Source organism: Canis lupus, chromosome 20, assembly GCF_003254725.2.
Source record: "Canis lupus dingo isolate Sandy chromosome 20, ASM325472v2, whole genome shotgun sequence".
Taxonomy (NCBI): domain Eukaryota; kingdom Metazoa; phylum Chordata; class Mammalia; order Carnivora; family Canidae; genus Canis; species Canis lupus.
In genome coordinates this window covers 2,312,815-2,332,648 of record NC_064262.1, presented here as the reverse complement: position 1 = coordinate 2,332,648, position 19,834 = coordinate 2,312,815, and the positions used below count along the sequence as shown (strand labels likewise).

Here is a 19,834-nt window from a genome sequence, read left to right as displayed (position 1 = left end):
GCTACAGAGACCTGCACATAATACCAGGTTAAGTCTATTGCCTCCTAGCTTGATAGTGCTAAATGACAGGGCCAAAGAAAAGCCTCTGGTTTCTATTTTGAGTATCATTTTCCCAAAATGGAAACTATTGGCAGGCTCAGGGGACTTTGAAATTTCTTTTCATCCACCTTCTGTTTACCAAGAACCTGTTACTGAAAATAGCGGACACTGGCTGAGTGCTTGCTATGTGCCAGGCAGCTTTATCTCGGTTTCCTTGTTTTCACTTCCACACTAGTAATTGTCTGCCTCTTCAGATGTACAAAAAAGTTAAAAGACTTGTATAGCCAGTACCTGTGTGCCTGAATTCTACAATGAACATCTCTGTTGGTTTGTCCTACATCTCATTTATCCATCCACCAATGCACTTTAGACTTTCAAAGTAAGTTCCAGGTAAGTAAGCCAGCGGTTGGCTCAGCGGTTTAGCACCTGCCTTCAGGCCAGGACGTGATCCGGGAACCCAGGATCCAGTCACACGTCCGTCGGGCTCCCTGCATGGAGCCTGCTTCTCCCTCTGCCTGTGTCTCTGCCTCTCTCTGGGTCTCTCATGAATAAATAAATAAAATCTTTAAAAACAAAAACAAAAACAAAAAAAACAAAGTAAGTTGCAGACAGTAGTACACTTCACCTTAAACTCTTTTAGCATGCGTGCCACTATTATGAACAGTGTTTTCAGAGGAGGTGATTTGATTCACAGAGGTTAAGTGAGTAGGTCAAGGTCACTCAGGATAGTGATAGAGACAGGATTTAAACCCCAGCCTGTCTGATTCCAGAATGCATGTTTTTAACTCTGATGCTTTATGCCTCCTTATGAATATGAGCTTCCTGACAATAGAGGTGATTAAATATGATTATATACACCAAACTTCAGTCATTATCAGAGCTCAGTATTTGTTCATTTATTGAATTAATAGGCATCCTACTGCAGCTTCCAGGTCCTTGCATGACTGATCACATCAGCAGTCTGTCTCCCTGGTGCTTAATATCCTCTTACCTGAAAAATGAGAGAATTAGACTAGGTGATCTTTTAAAGGCCTTTCTAGTTCTTTTTAAATTTTAGAATTCAACCGAACATAAATCACTGAGGAGAATTTGGAGCTTAAACTGAGGGAGAGTAAATGGAAGAGGTTCTAGTACATAACCATGGTTTGGAAAGTTTCTTGCCAAAGAGTGCTGAGGATTATGACATCACAAGGTTCTATGGGAAGACCATAGTGGGTGGCTCTATTTTCTTAGAAATGCAGCATCTGAATAGCTTCTGGGCTCTCTTCAGGGCACTGATGCTTTTCCAACTGAGCCAAAAATGGAATGTAGCCCATCTACACGCACATTCTTTGAACATTTTTGGAGTGGCTAAGTGTGTGACCAGGGTACTTCTCCACAGTCCAAAGAAAGTAGTGATAGTGGAGATAGGATATGTTCACAACACCCTGTCACCACCTAGAGAGAAGAGCTATGGCCTCCCCTAAGATCAATATTAGGTTATTAAATCAATGTAAGAAACCATGAAGTCCTGAGATATAAGTGTTGACTAAATGTGACTCTTTATAGTTAAATATCCTAAAATATATAAAAATTAGTAACCCATTTATGGAATTTGCATATACACACATTTATAGATATATATATATATGTGTGTATGTACTGTAAATGGCTTAGTAGTATTTGGAGAGTTAGCGTGAACTTAAGGTATAACAACAAATCATCAAGTAATTTACTCTTGAGGATTCCAAAAGGCATTCAATTAATCTTACTGGTGCACTAGGTTTAACCTCACGTGTGCCATGGCCAACTAGTGGTGTATGCCTTAGTTCTTAACCCTTAATAAGTTAACTTGGGAATCTGATGAAAACTGTTACTCCTCCCTGGAAAAATGCCTATAGACACTTATATACACAATTTTGTTTTCAATTTCATTCCCAGACTTGGGAGGTGTGTAGGCACCTGGAGCCTACCCCGTGTCCCCAAGCTAGAAATCACTGCTCCCATTTGTAACCCTACCAACCATTCTCCACACAGTGCCATCGAGGTTTTTTTTTTTTAAAGATTTATTTATTTGTTTATTCATGAGAGACACAGAGACAGAGGCAGAGACACAGGCAGAGGGAGAAGCAGGCTCCATGCAGGGAGCCCAATGTGGGACTCGATCCTGGGACTCCAGAATGATGCCCTGGGCCTAAGGCAGGCGCTAAACCGCTGAGCCACCCAGGGATCCCCTCATCGAGGTTTTTAAAAAGAAATCATCATGGAACACAAAGCCGAAGACCTTTTCAGTGGCTTCCCATTACATGTAGATTAAAATCCAAACTTTACTATGGACTAAATAAAATACTATTCTGAGTCCTGGCCCCTGCCTGCCTCTTGAAGCTCATGTTCCTATTCTTCTTTTGTCTATGCTTTGGTCACTGCAACCTTTTTGTCCCTTGGATTTGCCAAGCTCATTCCTGCATTTTGAATTTGCTGTTTCCTTTGTCTGCAACACTTCTTCCCCTTTGTCCAGAGCTTCACATACCAAATGTAGTTTCCTCAGAGAGGCTTCCCCAGATCATTACCCTGTTTTTCTTTACAGTAGTTCTACAGTATTTTTGTGTGTGCCCCTTCCACCAGACCACAAGACTTTCTTTTTGTCACCCACTGCCCATCTGCACCTAGAACAGTGCCTGCAGCATAGAGGCACTCATGCTGGCTAAATGAGTATGTGAGTTGTTTGGACTAAAGACTGGACTTTTTCCCCATGTGAAACATTTTAACACTGATTTATTATTTCTTTCCATTGTGGTGTCTAGGCATGTGGTGTGATAGTAGAATTAATCAAAAGCAAGAAAATGGCTGGAAGAGCTGTCTTGTTGGCAGGACCTCCTGGAACTGGCAAGGTACTCCTTTTCTCTCATTTTTTAAATCTACCCAAGAGAATGATCTTAATGTTTAAGCCAAATTGAATTCGTGTCTTAACTAGTCTTTGTTTAGCTAAATTGGTTATACGTATGTTTGAAAAACTAATGTGCAATAAAACAATAGAGTGTCTAAAATCCATACTCCTAAAATTCAAATTATCCTGGCTGACCTCCAAAGAAGAGAGGATGAACTCCTTGGAGGGGTCTCCATTGTGTCTAGAATTTGTCCTTTATCTCTTTCCAGTCTCCTTTACCTTGGAAACACATTTCTGTTGGCCTAGGGCTTCATTAAATCTTGGGGATGACATCTTTTTTGAGGGGGAAAGAAAATCAGTCAGCAACCATTTTCCTGAAGGCTAACTTTACCTAGCACTCTTCTGGCTGTGTAAGAGATGGGGAAAGAAAGGAAGAAGGAAGGAATTAGGTGGTTTTTATCTTTAAGGGGCTTCCAGTCTCTCCAGGGCAGAGAGAGGAAACCATGACAGCACAACATACTTCAGTGGGCCACTAAGCTTTGAGGTACTGACTGGTCTTAAATGCAGCTGGGATTTGAGCTGGATGTGGCACCAAGGGCTGGTAAAGCTGGAAGGGTCGAGACTTGACATTTGCCCTGCAGAGTTGGGGGTGAGTTTGGTTTCGGGGGAGAAAAGGGCTTTCAGGCAGAGGAGGCAGTATGGCTTGTTGGGATCTGTGAGAGGACTGTTGAGGTACACAAAATAGATCAGAGCCCACATTCTGAGCCTTGCAAGGTCCTCAGAAGGGCCACTTGGTATGGGAATGTAAGAGCTTGGGATTGTGTGTGTAAAGAAATAGGCTTTACATTTCAGCTTTGGTGTCGACCCCACCATGGGTACCCGATGGAAGTATCTTCACCTTTTCTTTTTTTTAAAGATTTTTATTTTTTCATGAGAGACACAGGGGGTGTGGGGGTGGCAGAGACACAGGCAGAGGGAGAAGCAAGCTCTCCATGCAGGGAGCCTGACGTGGGACTCAATCCTGGGTCTCCAGAATCAGGCCCTGGGCTGAAGGTGGCGCTAAAATGCTGAGCCACCCGGGCTGCCCATTTTCACCTTTTCTGAAGTAGTACACGCCTTATTTCAGACAGTTTTTAAACCAGTCAGTTGTAAGATAATGACTTACCATTTTTTAACCATTTAGTTGAATTGATGGCATATTTTATGTTAGTGTCTTACAATAGAGGATGATGTGGCGTATTCGTGAAGAACTTTTAAAATGCCATATAAATGTGAGCTTTAATTATCTCGCTGGAGGCAACATCAGATTGTCCAGTGTATTTACTGTTACCTTCCCTCTCCTTCCATTTTTCTTCTTTCTAAAGTACATCATATAAAAGTTGCTTCTAGGGCAGCCCGAGGGGCTCAGCAGTTTAGCACCGCCTTCAGCTCAGGGTGTGATCCTGGAGACCTGGGATTGAGTCCCACGTTGGGCTCCCTGCATGGAGCCTGCTTCTCCCTCTGCCTCTCTCTCTCTCTCTCTGTGTATCTCATGAATAAATAAATAAATAAAATCTTAAAAAAATAAAAAATAAAAGTTGCTTCTAGAAGTTTATTGGTGGTCAATTCAGGTTTGCATTTATTTTGTTGCTCTTGTTTGGAAAGATATTTATGTCTGATATATAATTCTGTTGATAACTGTTTTCTCTTGGTGCTATTTCTATTGATACCTGTTGCTTTTGAAAAGTCTAATTTTGAGAATTTTGTCTTTCTGGATGTTTTTGGTATTTCACTATGTGTTTCTTGATACCTCTTCACTGTGATATGTATCACTACAATTTTACCTCTTCAGATGTTGCATTTCCTTATTCTCTTTATACTCTTCTGGAACTCCAGTCAGATGATGTTTAATTGCAGAGGTTCTTAGCCTGGGGCAGTTTTTGCCCCCCAAGTGACATTGGCTATATCTAGAGACATTCTTGGTTGTCACAATTTGTTTGAGCAGGGACCGCTACTGGCATTTTGTTGGGTGGAGGCCACGGGTGCTGCCAAACATCCTATAGCACACGGACCTTACATGAAGGAATTATCCAGTATAAAATATTAGTAGTGCCAACATTGGGAAACCCTGGGCCAGAGCTTCTCATTTTGTATTGTCTTTCAACCTCTTTTTCATATTTTCTCTCTCTTTGGCTCTGCTGCATTCTGAGTGATTTCTTTAGACTTCTGTTCCAGTCTATTTGTTTTATAGGCTATGACTAAGCTGCTGTTTAATCCAACCCAAGAATATTTTTCTTTTTTTCATTTTGAAAAATTTGAAACCTAAAAAGAGTTGGAAGAATGGTATGGTGGGGGATCCCTGGGTGGCACAGTGGTTTGGCGCTTGCCTTTGGCCCAGAGCGCAATCCTGGAGACCAGGGATCGAATCCCACGTCGGGCTCCCGGTGCATGGAGCCTGCTTCTCCCTCTGCCTGTGTCTCTGCCTCTCTCTCTGTGTCTCTCATGAATAAATAAATAAAATCTTAAAAAAAAAAAAAAAGAATGGTATGGTGATCCCCTCTATACCCCACATGTAAATAAGTTATTGTAAATATTTTGTGACATTTGCATTTTCTCTATTTCTGAACCATCTGAAAGTCAGTGCAAGAACATTCTCCTAAGGACACCAAGGTACCAGCATCCACCCAAGAAAATTTAATGTTGCTTAACAGTATTACCTGATGTCTAGTGTATATTAAAATTTCTCCAAGTCATTCCAGTCATTTTTTGTATTTTTAAATTCAGAATACAAAGATCACATACTACGGTCATTGCTATGTCTTTAGTCTCTTTTTATCTAAACGGTTGCCCTCTCCAGCCTTTTTTGGTTTTGTTTTCTTTTTTGACATTGACTTTTTTGAAGAGTCCAGGACAGTTGTTTGTAAGAAGATCCTACAGCTGCCCTACAACAATTGTCTGATTGTTCTATCTGTGGGAAACGATAAACACTTGGTGGAACCCTGCGCAGGTATGTTGTCTCCCATTGCATCCCAGCAGGAGGCTAACACAATGGGCCAGAAGCCAAGCTCTGCTTTGAAGGTCCTGGTTCCCTTTGTAATTGATTACTCATCGTAAGTGGCGCGCTGAGATGTTGTGACTATCCTTTCACCTTCATGGTATAGCATTCCCTGATGGTTATTGCACTCTCAGTAAATACATTGGTGGTTGCAAAATGGTGATTTTCTACATCTGTCATTCTACATGTATTAGCTTGCTTTTGGTTTTGTTTTTAGTAAAGAAGGAACATCCCCCACTTAAGTTCAGTTTTTTTCCCTTCAAAATGTGGCTTTTAAAAAAAAAAACTGGCTATTTTTCATAGCCTCTTGTTCCTTGTTCATGACTCAGTATCTTCATTTTTTCTGTATTCTGTCTGCTTGTGAACTTGTGTTTGGCTCATCAACTCTGTGACGCTTCTCTTGAAAGTGCTTGTGAATTGCCCTCCTGCCCTCCTGCCCAGGGCACTTACTATGAATTTTGTGGAGTGGGTTTTCTAGTCCTCAGTATAAAGACTAATCCTCTCCTTATCCATGGCAGGATGGATAAGTTTATACCTTGTATTTCAGGATTTTTTTGGTTATGGCTCGCCTTTTCTACTCATGCATGGCCCTTCGGGGCTCCTTTTTATTCAGGGAGTTTTCTCTTACCACTGTACCTTGCTGAGGTTCCTGTCAAAACCCTCTGGACTTTAAAGGTGATGGTAGTTTTACTACTCTGGATTTTTTTTTAATTTTTTTTTTTTATTTATTTATGATAGTCTCAGAGAGAGAGATCATTAAAACAATCATTAAAATTGTTTTCAAATCGAATCTTTTCCTTTTAATAATCTCTGTATTTTTTGTATTTTTATACTAATAGTAATATAATGCATGTGCTACATTTGTTTTTGTTTTTTTTTAAGATTTATTTATTTATTTATTCATGATAGACATAGAGAGAGGCAGAGACACAGGCAGAGGGAGAAGCAGGCTCCATGCACCGGGAGCCCGACGTGGGACTCGATCCCGGATCTCCAGGATCGCGCCCTGGGCCAAAGGCAGGCGCCAAACCGCTGTGCCACCCAGGGATCCCTACTCTGGATTTTTTATTATTATTTCTTTATGTCCAGGTGTTTTGTAGCAGGAAGGAAGAGCGTGGCTCTTTCTAGTGTACCATATTGCTAGAAGCATAAATTAATTCTTTCTTTCTTTCTTTCTTTCTTTCTTTCTTTCTTTCTTTCTTTCTTTCTTTCTTTCAGAGAGTGTACATGCTATCTGTCAAAACTCTCTGGACTTTAAAGGTGATGGTAGTCTTTCTTTCTTTCTTTCTTTCTTTCTTTCTTTCTTTCTTTCTTTCTTTCTTTCTTTGAGAGAGAGCGTGTACATGCATGTACTAGTGCAGGCTGCAGGAAGGAGCAAAGGGAGAAGGACAAGCAGATACGGGGCTCAGTCTCGTGCCCCTGAGATCATGACCTGAGCCAAAATCAAGAGTCAGATGCTTAACTGCCTGAGCCCCTCAGGTACTCCCTTTATTCCTTTTGTAATATTGTACCATTTTCCTCCTAGGAAATAGAAGTTCTCAGCACTATGGGTTTGTTCAGTCCGTTTCCATGTGTATGAAGGCTTGTGGTAACTCTCCTGCTTTATGGTGTGCTGACGGGATCTATGGTTTACGTGACTTGACTAAGTGGCAGGCAGGAATATGGTGCTTATTTTAGAGATGCAAATATGTGGTTCATATGGCTAATCCACTCTTGAGGATCTCACTCTACTAATAACGGGGTTTTATATTTAGCCTTTAGAGAAAGGAGATGTTCAGATGAGATTGAAAATAGATTTCTTCAGTCTTTTCTTTGCAACAACCTCTTTTTTGTGTGCCACTTGCCACTTAGATGGAGGCTGCTCACAAAGAAATAATGTCTTGGGGGTTGGAGTTTGCATGCTTTGCTGCTTGGTAATTGACCTTGGGTGAGTTAGTAACTTGTGTGTTTCATTTTCTAAGTCTATCAAATACAATTATCAAATACAGCATCAAATACTAGATCATCAAGTTCATACGCTAGTTGGGAGGATTCAGAGACCTCATACAAGCAATTTATTTTTATTTTTATTTTATTTTTTAAAGATTCCATCCATTCATTCATGAGAGACACACATACACAGAGAGAGGCAGAGACACAGGCAGAGGGAGAAGCAGGCTCCATGCAGGGAGCCCGATGTGGGACTCGATCCCGGGACTCCAGGATCATGCCCTGGGCCGAAGGCAGACTCCAAACCACTGAGCCACCCAGGGATCTCCTCATACAAGCAATTTAGAACTGTGTAACAAATATGGGTGTATTAGCTATACTGTATACCTGCCTCCTGGGAGCCTTTAAATGGAAGAAACTAGGCACACCTGAAGCATTTCTTTTTTTTTTTTTTTTAATTTTTATTTATTTATGATAGTCACACACAGAGAGAGAGAGAGAGGCAGAGACATAGGCAGAGGGAGAAGCAGGCTCCATGCACCGGGAGCCCGACGTGGGATTCGATCCTGGGTCTCCAGGATCACGCCCTGAGCCAAAGGCAGGCGCTAAACCGCTGTACCACCCAGGGATCCCCACACCTGAAGCATTTCTTAACCAAATAATTATCATATTTTATTGGAGGGATATTGATCATCTCTTCTGTCTTAGGTAGAGGTGGGGGTGTGCCATTGAACCATATATAGTTTCTGTCTTTGAAGTTCACAGCTGAATGTGTGGAGTCAGGGCCTGTGGAGATAGCTGGGTGAGAAAGGAATGGCTGAGTAGGTGGTGGGTTTGGATAGAAGGTGGACATGGGGGCAGCCCCAGTGGCTCAGCGGTTTAGCGCCGCCTTTGGCCCAGGGTGGGACCCTGGGGACCTGGGATCAAGTCCCATGGCAGGCTCCCTGCCTGGAGCCTGCTTCTCCCTCTGCCTGTGTCTCTGTGCCTCTCTCTCTCTCTGTGTCTCTCATGCATAAATGAATAAAATCTTAAAAAAAAAAAAAAAGGTGGACATGGGGACGCCTGGGTGGCTCAGTGGTTGAGTGTCTGCCTTTTGCTTGGGGTGTAGTCCTGGAGTCCCAGGATCGAGTCCCGCATCGGGCTCCCGGCATGGAGCCTCCTTCTCCCTCTGCCTGTGTCTCTGCATCTCTCTCTCTCTGTTTCTCATGAATAAATAAATAAAATCTTAAAAAGGTGGGCATGGTGCTAGGGTCTGCCCCTCACACTGTACCCTGTCATGCTTCAGAGATTTTCCCTTCCTTTTAGAGTACCAGACAATAACAGTTTTAGAGGCATCAGCCTTGAGGTCCCAAACTCAGCTGCCCACCCACACAGGCCATGGGGATGAGAGAGTGCCTGGATACAAGCCTGAGGGTGTGGGCTGGCTGTGGTGGCCAGAGGGGCGTGCCCTCACTGAAGGTGGCAGCTGTTCTAGAGGTACATACCAGGCGCCACCAAGTGGTAATGAGGGCCCTTTGTGGCCAAACCTTCTGGTTCCTCAAAAGAAGCTAAATACATGAATTTTTATGTGAAATTTCCCAACATTAAAAAATGGGCAATAAATTGAGTTTAAAAACACACAAGACTCAGCAGGGCGAAATGGAACCAGGCTGTGGGCACCAAGTTGGACTTGTGATTTAACCTAGGATTTTGATTTGACAGGTGGGGAAATCTGGCACCAGAGATTTGCCACATGCCCAGGGTCACAGTGAAAATCAGTTGTAGAACCAGGACTGCAACCCAGTTTTTGCCCATCCACCAGTGCTTTTTGTGCTATGCTTTATGCTGATTCTCTAACACATTCTACCATCTTAAAACCATCACCAAAATGGCACTGAAGAGGTTCCTTCTAAGAGGAACCTTACTAGGCTGGTTGTAAAAGACTGTCTCAGAGATCCACTTTGTGTAGAACAAGCTTGCTTTCTTGCTTAGCTCATATATATGCCTTGGGAATTGACCTTACTCAGGCTCTTGTTTCAAAGTTGAGCAAAGATGTATGCATTCAGACACCATGGCATTTCCCTGTCCTGTACCAGCTCTAACGCATTGGCTTTTTATACTTGGTATGTGACCATGCAGCTGTTAAATCTGCTTGTGTTTAGCATTTGCCAGCAATAGCTGTCTTACTAAAAATCAGTTCATAGTTTATGAGAGCATGTTCAATTGTAACTTAGGACCAGCTCATAGCTTTAGAACCTAGCTCCTGCATCGTTCCTCACTGTGGGCAGGCCACTCAATACAAAGCAAATGTCCTGTGATTCGTTCTTTGATTAGTGGTTTTTGAAGGACTGGAGGTTGGTGTTCTCCTGTGCCTGTAAAAACCACCCTGGAGTAGTGTTCTGGGCAATTAGGTCAGGGCCCTGTTTTATTTAAAAAAATTTTTTTTAAGATTTATTTATTTATTCATTCATGAGAGAGAGGGAGAGAGAGAGAGAGGCAGAGACACAGGCAGAGGGAGAAGCAGGCTCCATGCTGGGAGCCTGACGCGGGACTTGATCCCGGGACTCCAGGATCTTACCCTCGGCCAAAGGCAGGCGCCAAACCGCTGAGCCCCCCAGGGATCCCCAGGGCCCTGTTTTAATAGTGAAGGAAGTATTTTAGGAGACTACTGATTACCATGGGAACACGATCTCTGAAGCTCTGCCACCAGACTTAAAGTTCCCACTCTGCCATTTTTGAGATTATTGTTCCCAGGACGTGTTATTTAAGCTCTCCTGTGCCTCAGTTTCCTCATTTGTAAAGTGGGGAGAATTTAGAGTCTACCTCCTAGGGGGAGTGGAGGGTCACATGAAGCACTTACAGTCGGGCCCACACTGGTAAGTGTCAGTAAGTGACAGCTGTTGTAATTATACAGGGATGATTAAAGATGCCATTTGGGTTATAAATTGCCTGTCCACAAAAGTCATTCAGCATCTACTATATGAAGCATGCCAAATGATGTTACAAATAAAAGGACTAGATTTTCAGTTATTCCTGGTTCATGTATTTTTAAATAGCATCTGTTTCTGAATTACTGCATTTTCAAGAATGTAAAACAAGTGATTTCCACTGTTTTCTGTAGACAGCCCTAGCTCTGGCTATCGCTCAGGAGCTGGGTAGTAAGGTCCCTTTCTGCCCAATGGTGGGGAGTGAAGTTTACTCCACGGAGATCAAGAAGACAGAGGTGCTGATGGAGAACTTCCGCAGGGCCATTGGTGAGTATCACTTCTGTGGCAAGAGTTGGTTCTCACTTGCCCAGAGCGCTGAAGCTGTTTGGTTGTGCAAATGCCTTTATGACTTATATTTGTTGTACTACCATTTTTCTTTTGGCACCATTAGTGTTATTTTTGCAAGCCAAACAAGAACCCAGCTTTTCTAATTGAAGTGCTTTAACAATTGGCAAATGTGGTCCCTAGCTATGGGTCTGGGGTTTCTCACTTGACAAAATAAATGTGGCTGTGAAGTGAGTTTTTTTTTTTCTTTTTAAAGCAGATTTTCCTGGCAGCTTTATTATGTTTTTAGAGATGACTGTCCACTGAAAAGGTTTGGACTTAAGCCAAAAGCTTTGTGTGTCATGATGCGGGAATGCCCCTGGTCCTGGATATCGAGCCAGAAGAATTGTGGTCTTTCAGGGAGTGAGGAAACCATGTGAGGATTGGCAGAGATTTGAGGCTTATGGTGCCATTCTCATGGGGCTTGGAGCTACCATATCAAGTAGTTGTTATATGCCAGCTTCCTTCCCTGCCCCTTCCCACCCGATATTGATTACAACCTTTAGTTCCCCTAAGAGAAAGTTCTCTGACTTTTTGCATCTGATGAAACACAGTCTCAGGAAGTTAAATGACTTGCCTACAGTAACCTAGCTAGTAAGTAGCAGGGCTACAGTCTAAACCTATGTCTGTCTGATTCTAGAGCCTATGCTCTGAAGATCTGCTATGAAAAGAAAATGGCCTTTCTCAGATACTTATCTCTTGTCAGCCAGGACGTCTGGGCCAGTCTCCTTGCCCAATTTTTGTTGCCTTGCTCTGGGAAAATCCCAGCTTCCCTCACGTCTACAGGTAGAAATAGCTTATTCCTTTTAAGATATTAAAAACTATGTAATGTGTGTCTGCACATGTGGGAGTCTTATCTCTAGGATACAGTTGCGGAGTCATGGGTTATGAACACTTTTCAGAGTGCCTGTATGGTTTTCTAGGCCCTTTAGTTGTCAAAACAAGGTAAATATTCTTAAGGAAATTTCCTAGAAAACTTGGAGGAAATGAGGAAAGTTTAAGAAAGAGTGCATTTGTCTAGCCCGGAATCCTTCCCTTAAGACTGCTAAAGTCTAGGTCAAGGGTAAGATCATGTAGGGCCTCAGGCTATGATTAGGGCTTTGCATTTTTCGCTGAAAGCGAGGAGAAGCAATTGGAGAGTAGTTTCAGTTGCCCAAGAATCCCTCTGGCTGGGGATGGAAGGTGGAAGGTGAGGAGAGTAAGAGGACAGCAGGGAGACTGTGAAGAGTCTGAGCAGGAAATGTTGGCTTGGGCCAACGTGGTGAAGGCAGAGGTGTTAAGAACTGTCCAGATTCTGGGTATAGTTGGGTCGTAGGGCTGACGGAACTGCTTGAAGGGTTAGATATGGGGCTGTAAGAAAGAGGTGAGCATTCTGACAGATGGGAAAGAATGGAGAGGAGCAGACTGAGTGTTTTAAATATCTACTGTGGATAGAGTGGCCACTGCAGCCCCAGTTCAGGAATGCACTTCTGAATGAGAGAAGGGAGTACCTACTTTAAAGCAGGTAGAAGGAAGACCTTGGCTAAAGAAAGGTAGCCCTCAGTCTGCATCTGGTGATAGATATACTTTGTTTGGTTTACACAGGGTTTTTAAAATTTTGAATCAGTTGCCAGTGTTTAGAAATTGGGAAATAACCTTTAAGATACTTCTTTCTGGCTTCTGGAGAGAAGCTTTCATTTCCACCAGCAACAGCCAGGTTGGGGGTGAGCAGCGCTGCTCTGCAGAGCGGGCTTGCCATGCAGTGTGCCGGAGCTCTGGGGGGACCTGTTGGGCTGCTTGACGTGCCCCATCAAGTGCTTGCCTGCACTGGGTCCTGCAGGCACTGGAGCATGGGACTCTTGTTCTAAGCCAGAGGGATTGTGAGCCATGTGTGTAGGCTAAGCTTTATATTATATAGATAGGGCCTTTCTTTAAACTGCAAAATACTTCTTTTTTTTTTTTTTTAAGATTGATTTATTTATGATAGACATAGAGAGAGACAGAGAGGCAGAGACACAGGAGGAGGGAGAAGCAGGCTCCATGCCGGGAGCCTGACGTGGGACTTGATCCCGGGACTCCAGGATCGCGCCCTGGGCCAAAGGCAGGCGCCAAACCGCTGAGCCACCCAGGGAAACTTACTGGAAACACTGGGTTATTTTGGTGGCTGTTTTAAACTGAAATAAAATCTACATATAGAAAAGTAGGTACAGCATCCTGTAGTTTAACAGTTAATGATGAGGTACATACTTCTGTAGTCACCACTCAGCTCCAAGTACAGAGCAGGGCTAGCACCGCAGCTGTCACCATGCCCTGGCCGGCTACAACCCCTCCCCTCTCCCACACCCATCCACAGAGCGCAAGAGCTGTGTGGCCACGACTCATGTGCTTCAGAGCAGGTACAGCAGTATGGCTGAGTTTTGCCTTTTAAGCTTTATCTAAATAGAACCTACTTTAGGTGTTGCTTTTCTAGTAGCATTGTGAGGTTCAGCTGCCGGTGTTCTTATGTGTTTTGCGGTCTTTTGACTTTTGAATCGTACCTGGAATAACAGTGGAAATGGCTCGCAAGACCCTCTTCAGGGTTTAAAATATTTGAGTCTTTAAAAAACTTAATGATTATGTGCCAGAGATTTTATTTGACTCACTAATTAGTGAGATAAACTGTAAGATTATTACAACTGGCTCAAATATCTGAATACATCTAAAATGTATTTTTATTTATTAAAAAAATATTTTTCTGACTGCTAAAATCTGACAAAACTTTTACATAAACATCTGTGTTTAGGTTGCATAAAGGTAATGCTTTAAAGTTGGAAAAAATAGAGGTAAATTTCGTAGGCATCTGCTTTTTGATTTGCCATTTTTGAGGGGAGAGGGCAGTGCAGTTCTTTTGATGGCAGTGAGGTAAAGAGAATTTCTTGATCCTGCCACAGAATAAAAAGGCAGGCCATTGACTATCTTCAAAAAGGAACCCTGCCCATCTTCCTCTGTCTTTGAATTCCTGTGAAGTTGGCAGAGGGGTGGGGAGGAAGCGGTAAGCTGACCAGAAATAAAAAGCAAGGAGTCTGTGCTGTTTCCTTGACGTGATGAAGGTCCCTGTCAGGGATTTAGAAACCTGAGCCAGCAGATGAAACCTGTGTCATTTGTGTTACCGTTGCCAGAGATAGCGCCAGCTCGGCCCCTTCCCTGGCTAACAGCCGCTTTCATTGTCCGTCAACCACATCCCCTGCCTGCTTGTCAGCACAGAGCGACTTCTAAACAAATATGGGGACTAGTGAGAGACTGAGAGATGGGAATGCCTTTCTTCCCCGCTCAAGGAATTTCATGTCATGGTCATTAACAGGAAATAGAGGGAGCATTCCATTGGAAGGAATTTATCCCTGTGAGATATAAAAGTTTTGATTTAAAAAAAAATTGAAGTTCATTTTAAAAGTACAGAATTTTCCAAGTATGTCACAGTCTTCTGATACATTTGTGTAGGTTTGGAAAATTTTTGTCTTGAAGTTTAGGAACTAAGAATTTGGAAAGGCAAAAATGAAACACAACCTCTCTTTTGGGGCCATTCCAAAAGTTCCATTTGTAGGCTATCAGATTGAATAAAGGTAGAGTAGAACTCCTTAACTTTAGTATCTGAGAGTCTTTGTCCTGGTTGGGTTTCTGGGGAAAGAAGGCAACTGACCCAATGATAAGATAATGACCACGTTTAAAAGTGGTAAGTGATTGAAAGTGTCTGACACCATTGGCAGTGTTTCTTTATGCCATTGGGCTATTTCCATATCAGAACAGAGGTGGCTTGATGGTGAGGACACCCAAACCCTATCTGGGCTACCTGTCATCAGAGGTAGTTTATGGCTCTACATTGTGAGTAGGACGGAGTTCTTCATTCCTTCTTAAATGAGTTGTTCTCAGCTGTGGTTGCACTTTGGGATCTCAGGGGGTAGCTTTAAGCTAATGATGATGGCAGTCCCAACCCCTGAGATTCAGAGGCAGATGGTTTGAGTCCAACCAGGGCCTGAAGAATTGTAAATGCCTGTCATGATGCTAAAGTAGATGCTAAAGGAGAACCACGATGTAGACTTCAGCTAAGGTTTAGAATATTGTTTCCTAAACGTAAGCCAGCAGTGTCCCTCTTTTGCCAGGTCTCCCTATTATTTACTTAAATTTTTCTTTTTAAAGTGACTTGGTAATTTTGTGTGCACATAATAAAAGAAGCACATGGAACGTAAGTGTATATAGCTCAGTGAGTTATCATAAACTGAAAACCTGTGCAGTCAGCACCCAGTCAGGAGAGTATTCCCAATACCCCAAAGTACTCTTCATGTCCATCCCCAATCTCTATCCTTCCTTCCCCAAATTAATGAGTGTCTTGCTTCTAAAATTATAGTAGTTATACCTGTTTCTGAACCTCATATATGCAATCAGGCAGTATGTAAGTATATATTCTTCCGTGCTTCGCTTCTTTTCCACAGTTATGTTTGTGAGATTTCATCATTATTGGTGCATGTAGCACACCCACACCTAGTGGGTATATACCTAGGAGCTCAACTACAGGGATACAGGATATTCACATGTTCAACTTTAGGAGACAATATCATGTTGTTTGTAAAGTATTTGTACCAATTATATACCCCCACTAGCAGTGCAAACCTTCCTGCTGTTCTGTGTCCTCACCAACTCTTGATATGGTCAGCTTTTAACTGTAGTGATCCTAGAGGTTGTAGAATAGTATTTCATTGCATTTTTTTCTTTATCCTTTTTTTGTTTTTCATCGTTAATCTTGATTGATCTGTAGCCCCTGTCGTTCCCCTCCCAGATCCTTTGAAGTTAATTGCAGACCTACTTTTTTATCCCTGAATATTTCAGTATATATCTCTGCAAAATAAGGACTTAAAGAAAACCCCACTGTACTGCTATCATGCCTAGAAAAAAGCAAACAATATACTCCTTGATACCATCAAATATCTAATTAGTGTTCAAATTTCCAGTTGTTTCATGTTAGTGTATTTTTTCTTTTTAAATTTTTTTTGAATTATTATTTGAATTAGGATACAAATAAGGGTCTGCATGATAGCTTGGTTGATACATGTCTTATATCTTTTTAACTTACAGGTGTCCCTTACATTTCTGTTTTTTCCTTTGGGCAAAACGTAAATTAGAGACTAGAACAGAGCCAAGCGTGGGAAAGGCTTGTCAGTGAGCTAGGGCCCTGTGGTGTGGTGTGGTATGGTGTGGTGGGAAGAAGCTGTTGTCAGAGCCAGAAGACTTGGATTCTAATCTGGGGTCTACTATGAAGGAGGAAAGGACCCTTTGCTCCACCTCTTGGAGCTGATCTCTTCTCTGTAAAATGACATAAAGAGTACTCACTTTGGCTGTTTTGCAGGGCTAGGTTGGGATGTACTGGCTTCTCCTCTTGTCCTTGCAACTCCAGTGCTGGATCAGATGAGGTGGTTATATGCATGCCCTCTGTAGATTGGGTGGGAGGCTGCTTATACTGGTGAAGAGGCTGCCGCAGTTACAGGTTTATAGTGTGTTCCTCCTGGTGTGGCCTGCACTTTCCTAAGTGTAGGGACTTGTACACATCTTCAGCTAGGATGACCTAAGAATGTTTCTCTCCTTACCTCTGGACTGATGGCAGGTACAGTGACTGGAAATGATTTTCTTGTTGAGGTAGACTTTTTGGAGAAAAGCATTTGTGTCTCTTAACCCAGGCTTTGGGAATTTGGGAGAGCTTGTGTGGGTGCATGTGTTTTCAGAGGAGCTGTGTTCAGTTCAAACAGGGCCCTTGCCTCTGTTTTCCTGTTGCAAGAAAACCTTTACTTACTAGAAATTATCATTGCTTTGTTAGACAAACCCAGTTTTCTTTTTATTATTTTAATGTGTTATTAAAGCATAATATATACGTATATATATGACTATACACACATATACACACAGGGAAAAAAAAAACATAATCATAGGTATTTAGTGAAGCCAAAAGGAGGAAAGTACTTTAGGCAGCAAAAACACTGCATAAAAAGGCACTGAGATCATGTTCTAAAAATTAATTTGCCAACAATTCTTAGTTTGTCTGACTACATTTATTGAACAGCTAATGCAGTTGATGTTTAGAATGAGGAGAGATATTTGCCTTCACTTATAATATTCTGATCTGAAAATTGTGCTTTATTATTGGGGGATTGCTTTGGAAATTGTTGTGGCCTTGGAAAACTTATGAACAACCCACTGCAAGTACTGAATGACCACTGGGTATTTCTTCATCGGGTGTGCACTGATAGCCAGAGGTCCAGAACACCGGCAGGTCAAGAATCACTCACTGTTGGCATGGACCTTTAATTATACCTAGCTTGGGCCTGATGGTGTCACAAGGGATATAGGGAGTTATTCCATCGATTTAAAAAATTTTTTGAGAGTCAAAAATGCAGGAAATGAGGGCATATGTAGTTGCTGCTCCAGTGGAGTAGAATGGTTTGGGTTCAGAGACTATAAAGTTAAATTTCACCCCCTTGGGGTATAGCAGATGTCAGAAACAATTTTGGGAATTATAGCTTGTCTATCTAGTTCTAGATTTGAACCTAGAAAGTCCCTTTGAAAAGTTGAAATAAGATGGTTTTTCCACATTCTGAATACTTCTTCCAGGTTACATTTATGTTTGTAATACCTTTTTACCCAGAGTGATAACCTTGAATGTACATTAGTAAATGACTTGTCAGTCTTTGTGTCACGGAAATTTTGTGGCTAAAAAGGCTATCAAGGAGTAAGAATATGATAATATGTGAGAGAGAATTCTGCTTCTCACCGGGGCTCACCTGCTATCTCTCTCTCTCTCTCTCTTTTTTTTTTTTATCACCTGCTATCTCTTTCAGGGTTGCGGATAAAGGAGACCAAGGAGGTTTATGAAGGTGAAGTCACAGAGCTGACTCCATGTGAGACAGAGAACCCCATGGGAGGGTATGGCAAAACCATTAGCCATGTGATCATAGGACTTAAAACAGCCAAAGGAACCAAACAGTTGAAAGTGAGTACCTTTTCTCTTTCCTCAGAATCTCTCAGCACTGTGTGGCCTTGGGCAAGTGGTATAACCTCTCTGTGTCTCATTTTTCTCTGTGTGCTTTGGGTGATGATACATCACAGGGCCATCTGAGGATGGTATGTGTATTAAGCAGTACCTAGAATAGGGTGTAAGTACACAAGAAGACCCAATAAAGGTAGCTCTTCCTTTTCTCATTGACTCCCAGGAAACTATGTTAAAATGTGAGTTGTGTGGTTAGTCCTATCTACCTTTTGCCATCCTGTATCCCATATTATGACCATGTGTCAAAGGTCCTGGACTTGTCTCTGAAGCGGATTAGTTTTTCAGATATGAGTGTTCATGCTCACAGAAAGAAGTACCATGGAGTAATCTGGTAAGAGTTGTATAACAGATGATGGATGGACATCCCAAAGGGCCAAATACAGACTCCTGACTGCAGTTCTTTTATGTGTCAGGGCCTAGAAACCTATAGTGGCTTCAGTGGTTGATTCTGCTCTGGCTAAGGCTTTGTGGAGAAGCCATCGTGGTGGCAGTGTGGGAAGCCCTTGATACCCTCCTCAGATTCTTGTCCTGTCAACCCTAAGGATGTGGGGTAGCCGGGGTGCCTGGGGGAAGAGTATGGTTTGGAGTCAGGCAAAGTCTGAAAGAGAGACCAGGCTCCGCGGCTGACAGGTGGCCTTTGGCAAGTGACTTAGTCTCAGAGCAGTAGTTTCTTTATCTGTTAAATAGGGATAATGATTGCCTATCTCTATCTATAGAGTTCTTGGAAGGATATAAAAGTTGTAGCATTGGGGGTAGCTCCTAGTTACCTAAGAAGTGATAGCTGTTGTGCTATTGTGAGAGCCTTCAGTTAGAGAAACGGGGCAATTGGGATTGTAGGCTTTGCCTTATTATTTATAATAAATAATGTCATAATAATTATAATAGCATCATAGCTCTTAATTTATTGGATGTGCTAGGCCTGGGCAAATACTTAAATATTTCATTTGTTATCATTTATAGCTTTCTACATGTATGTGTGCCATTTGTGTAGTTTCCCTCATGTAACAGATAAAGGAACTGAGGTTTCATCAGGAGCTTATCCTGGGATCACACAGCTGGTTAAGTGGCAGACAGGATTCTCTTGAGTCCCAGCCATTATGCTGTTCACCCTCCCACTTGCTGTGTGATCTTTGGGAGTCAGTTGAGCTCTCTGGGCCACCGTTTCCCCATCTGTGAACTGTGGTAGATTGACTATATAATTTCTCCATCTTTGCTCTCCTCCATGATTTTATGGTTCTTTGATCCTGTAAAGTGGTTTCTTGGTCACTGCTTTATGGAGATCATAAAAATGTCACTTCTTCAGAGGGTCATTTTTCTTTTTCCTACCAGGGTTTCCATCTCAGGAGCTTGCCTCTGCAAATACCTCTTTTAAACCTCCCCCTCATTTTTCCCATTCTGTATTAATTAGATTTCTTGGTAGGATCTGCCACCTTTCCAGTAATTACATCTTCAGACAGTTCATTTGGGAAATTAACCAATACTAAAATGCTTGAGGCAAAAAAAAAAAAAGAATACTCCTCAGTGTAAGTTAGCTGAAGTAAGGCATGCAGTTTACATTTACATTTCAGCTCTCCATCAGGCTTCTTTGCACAGTTTCTTCAAGAAAATAACATAAGGGAGAAGATGAA

At 42.2% G+C, this 19,834-nt stretch overlaps 1 protein-coding gene across 1 annotated transcript in view; it reads left to right on the top strand.

Moving 5' to 3' along the window:
* The window catches only part of RUVBL1 (RuvB like AAA ATPase 1), a 41,843-nt gene that overhangs the window by 1,322 nt on the left and 20,687 nt on the right, over window positions 1-19,834 (top strand). Inside the window, exons 2-4 of the mRNA XM_025448135.3 lie at window positions 2,823-2,909; window positions 10,969-11,101; window positions 17,998-18,149. Of these exons, the coding sequence (XP_025303920.1) occupies window positions 2,823-2,909; window positions 10,969-11,101; window positions 17,998-18,149 (372 nt within the window). The remainder of the gene's footprint in view (window positions 1-2,822; window positions 2,910-10,968; window positions 11,102-17,997; window positions 18,150-19,834) is intronic.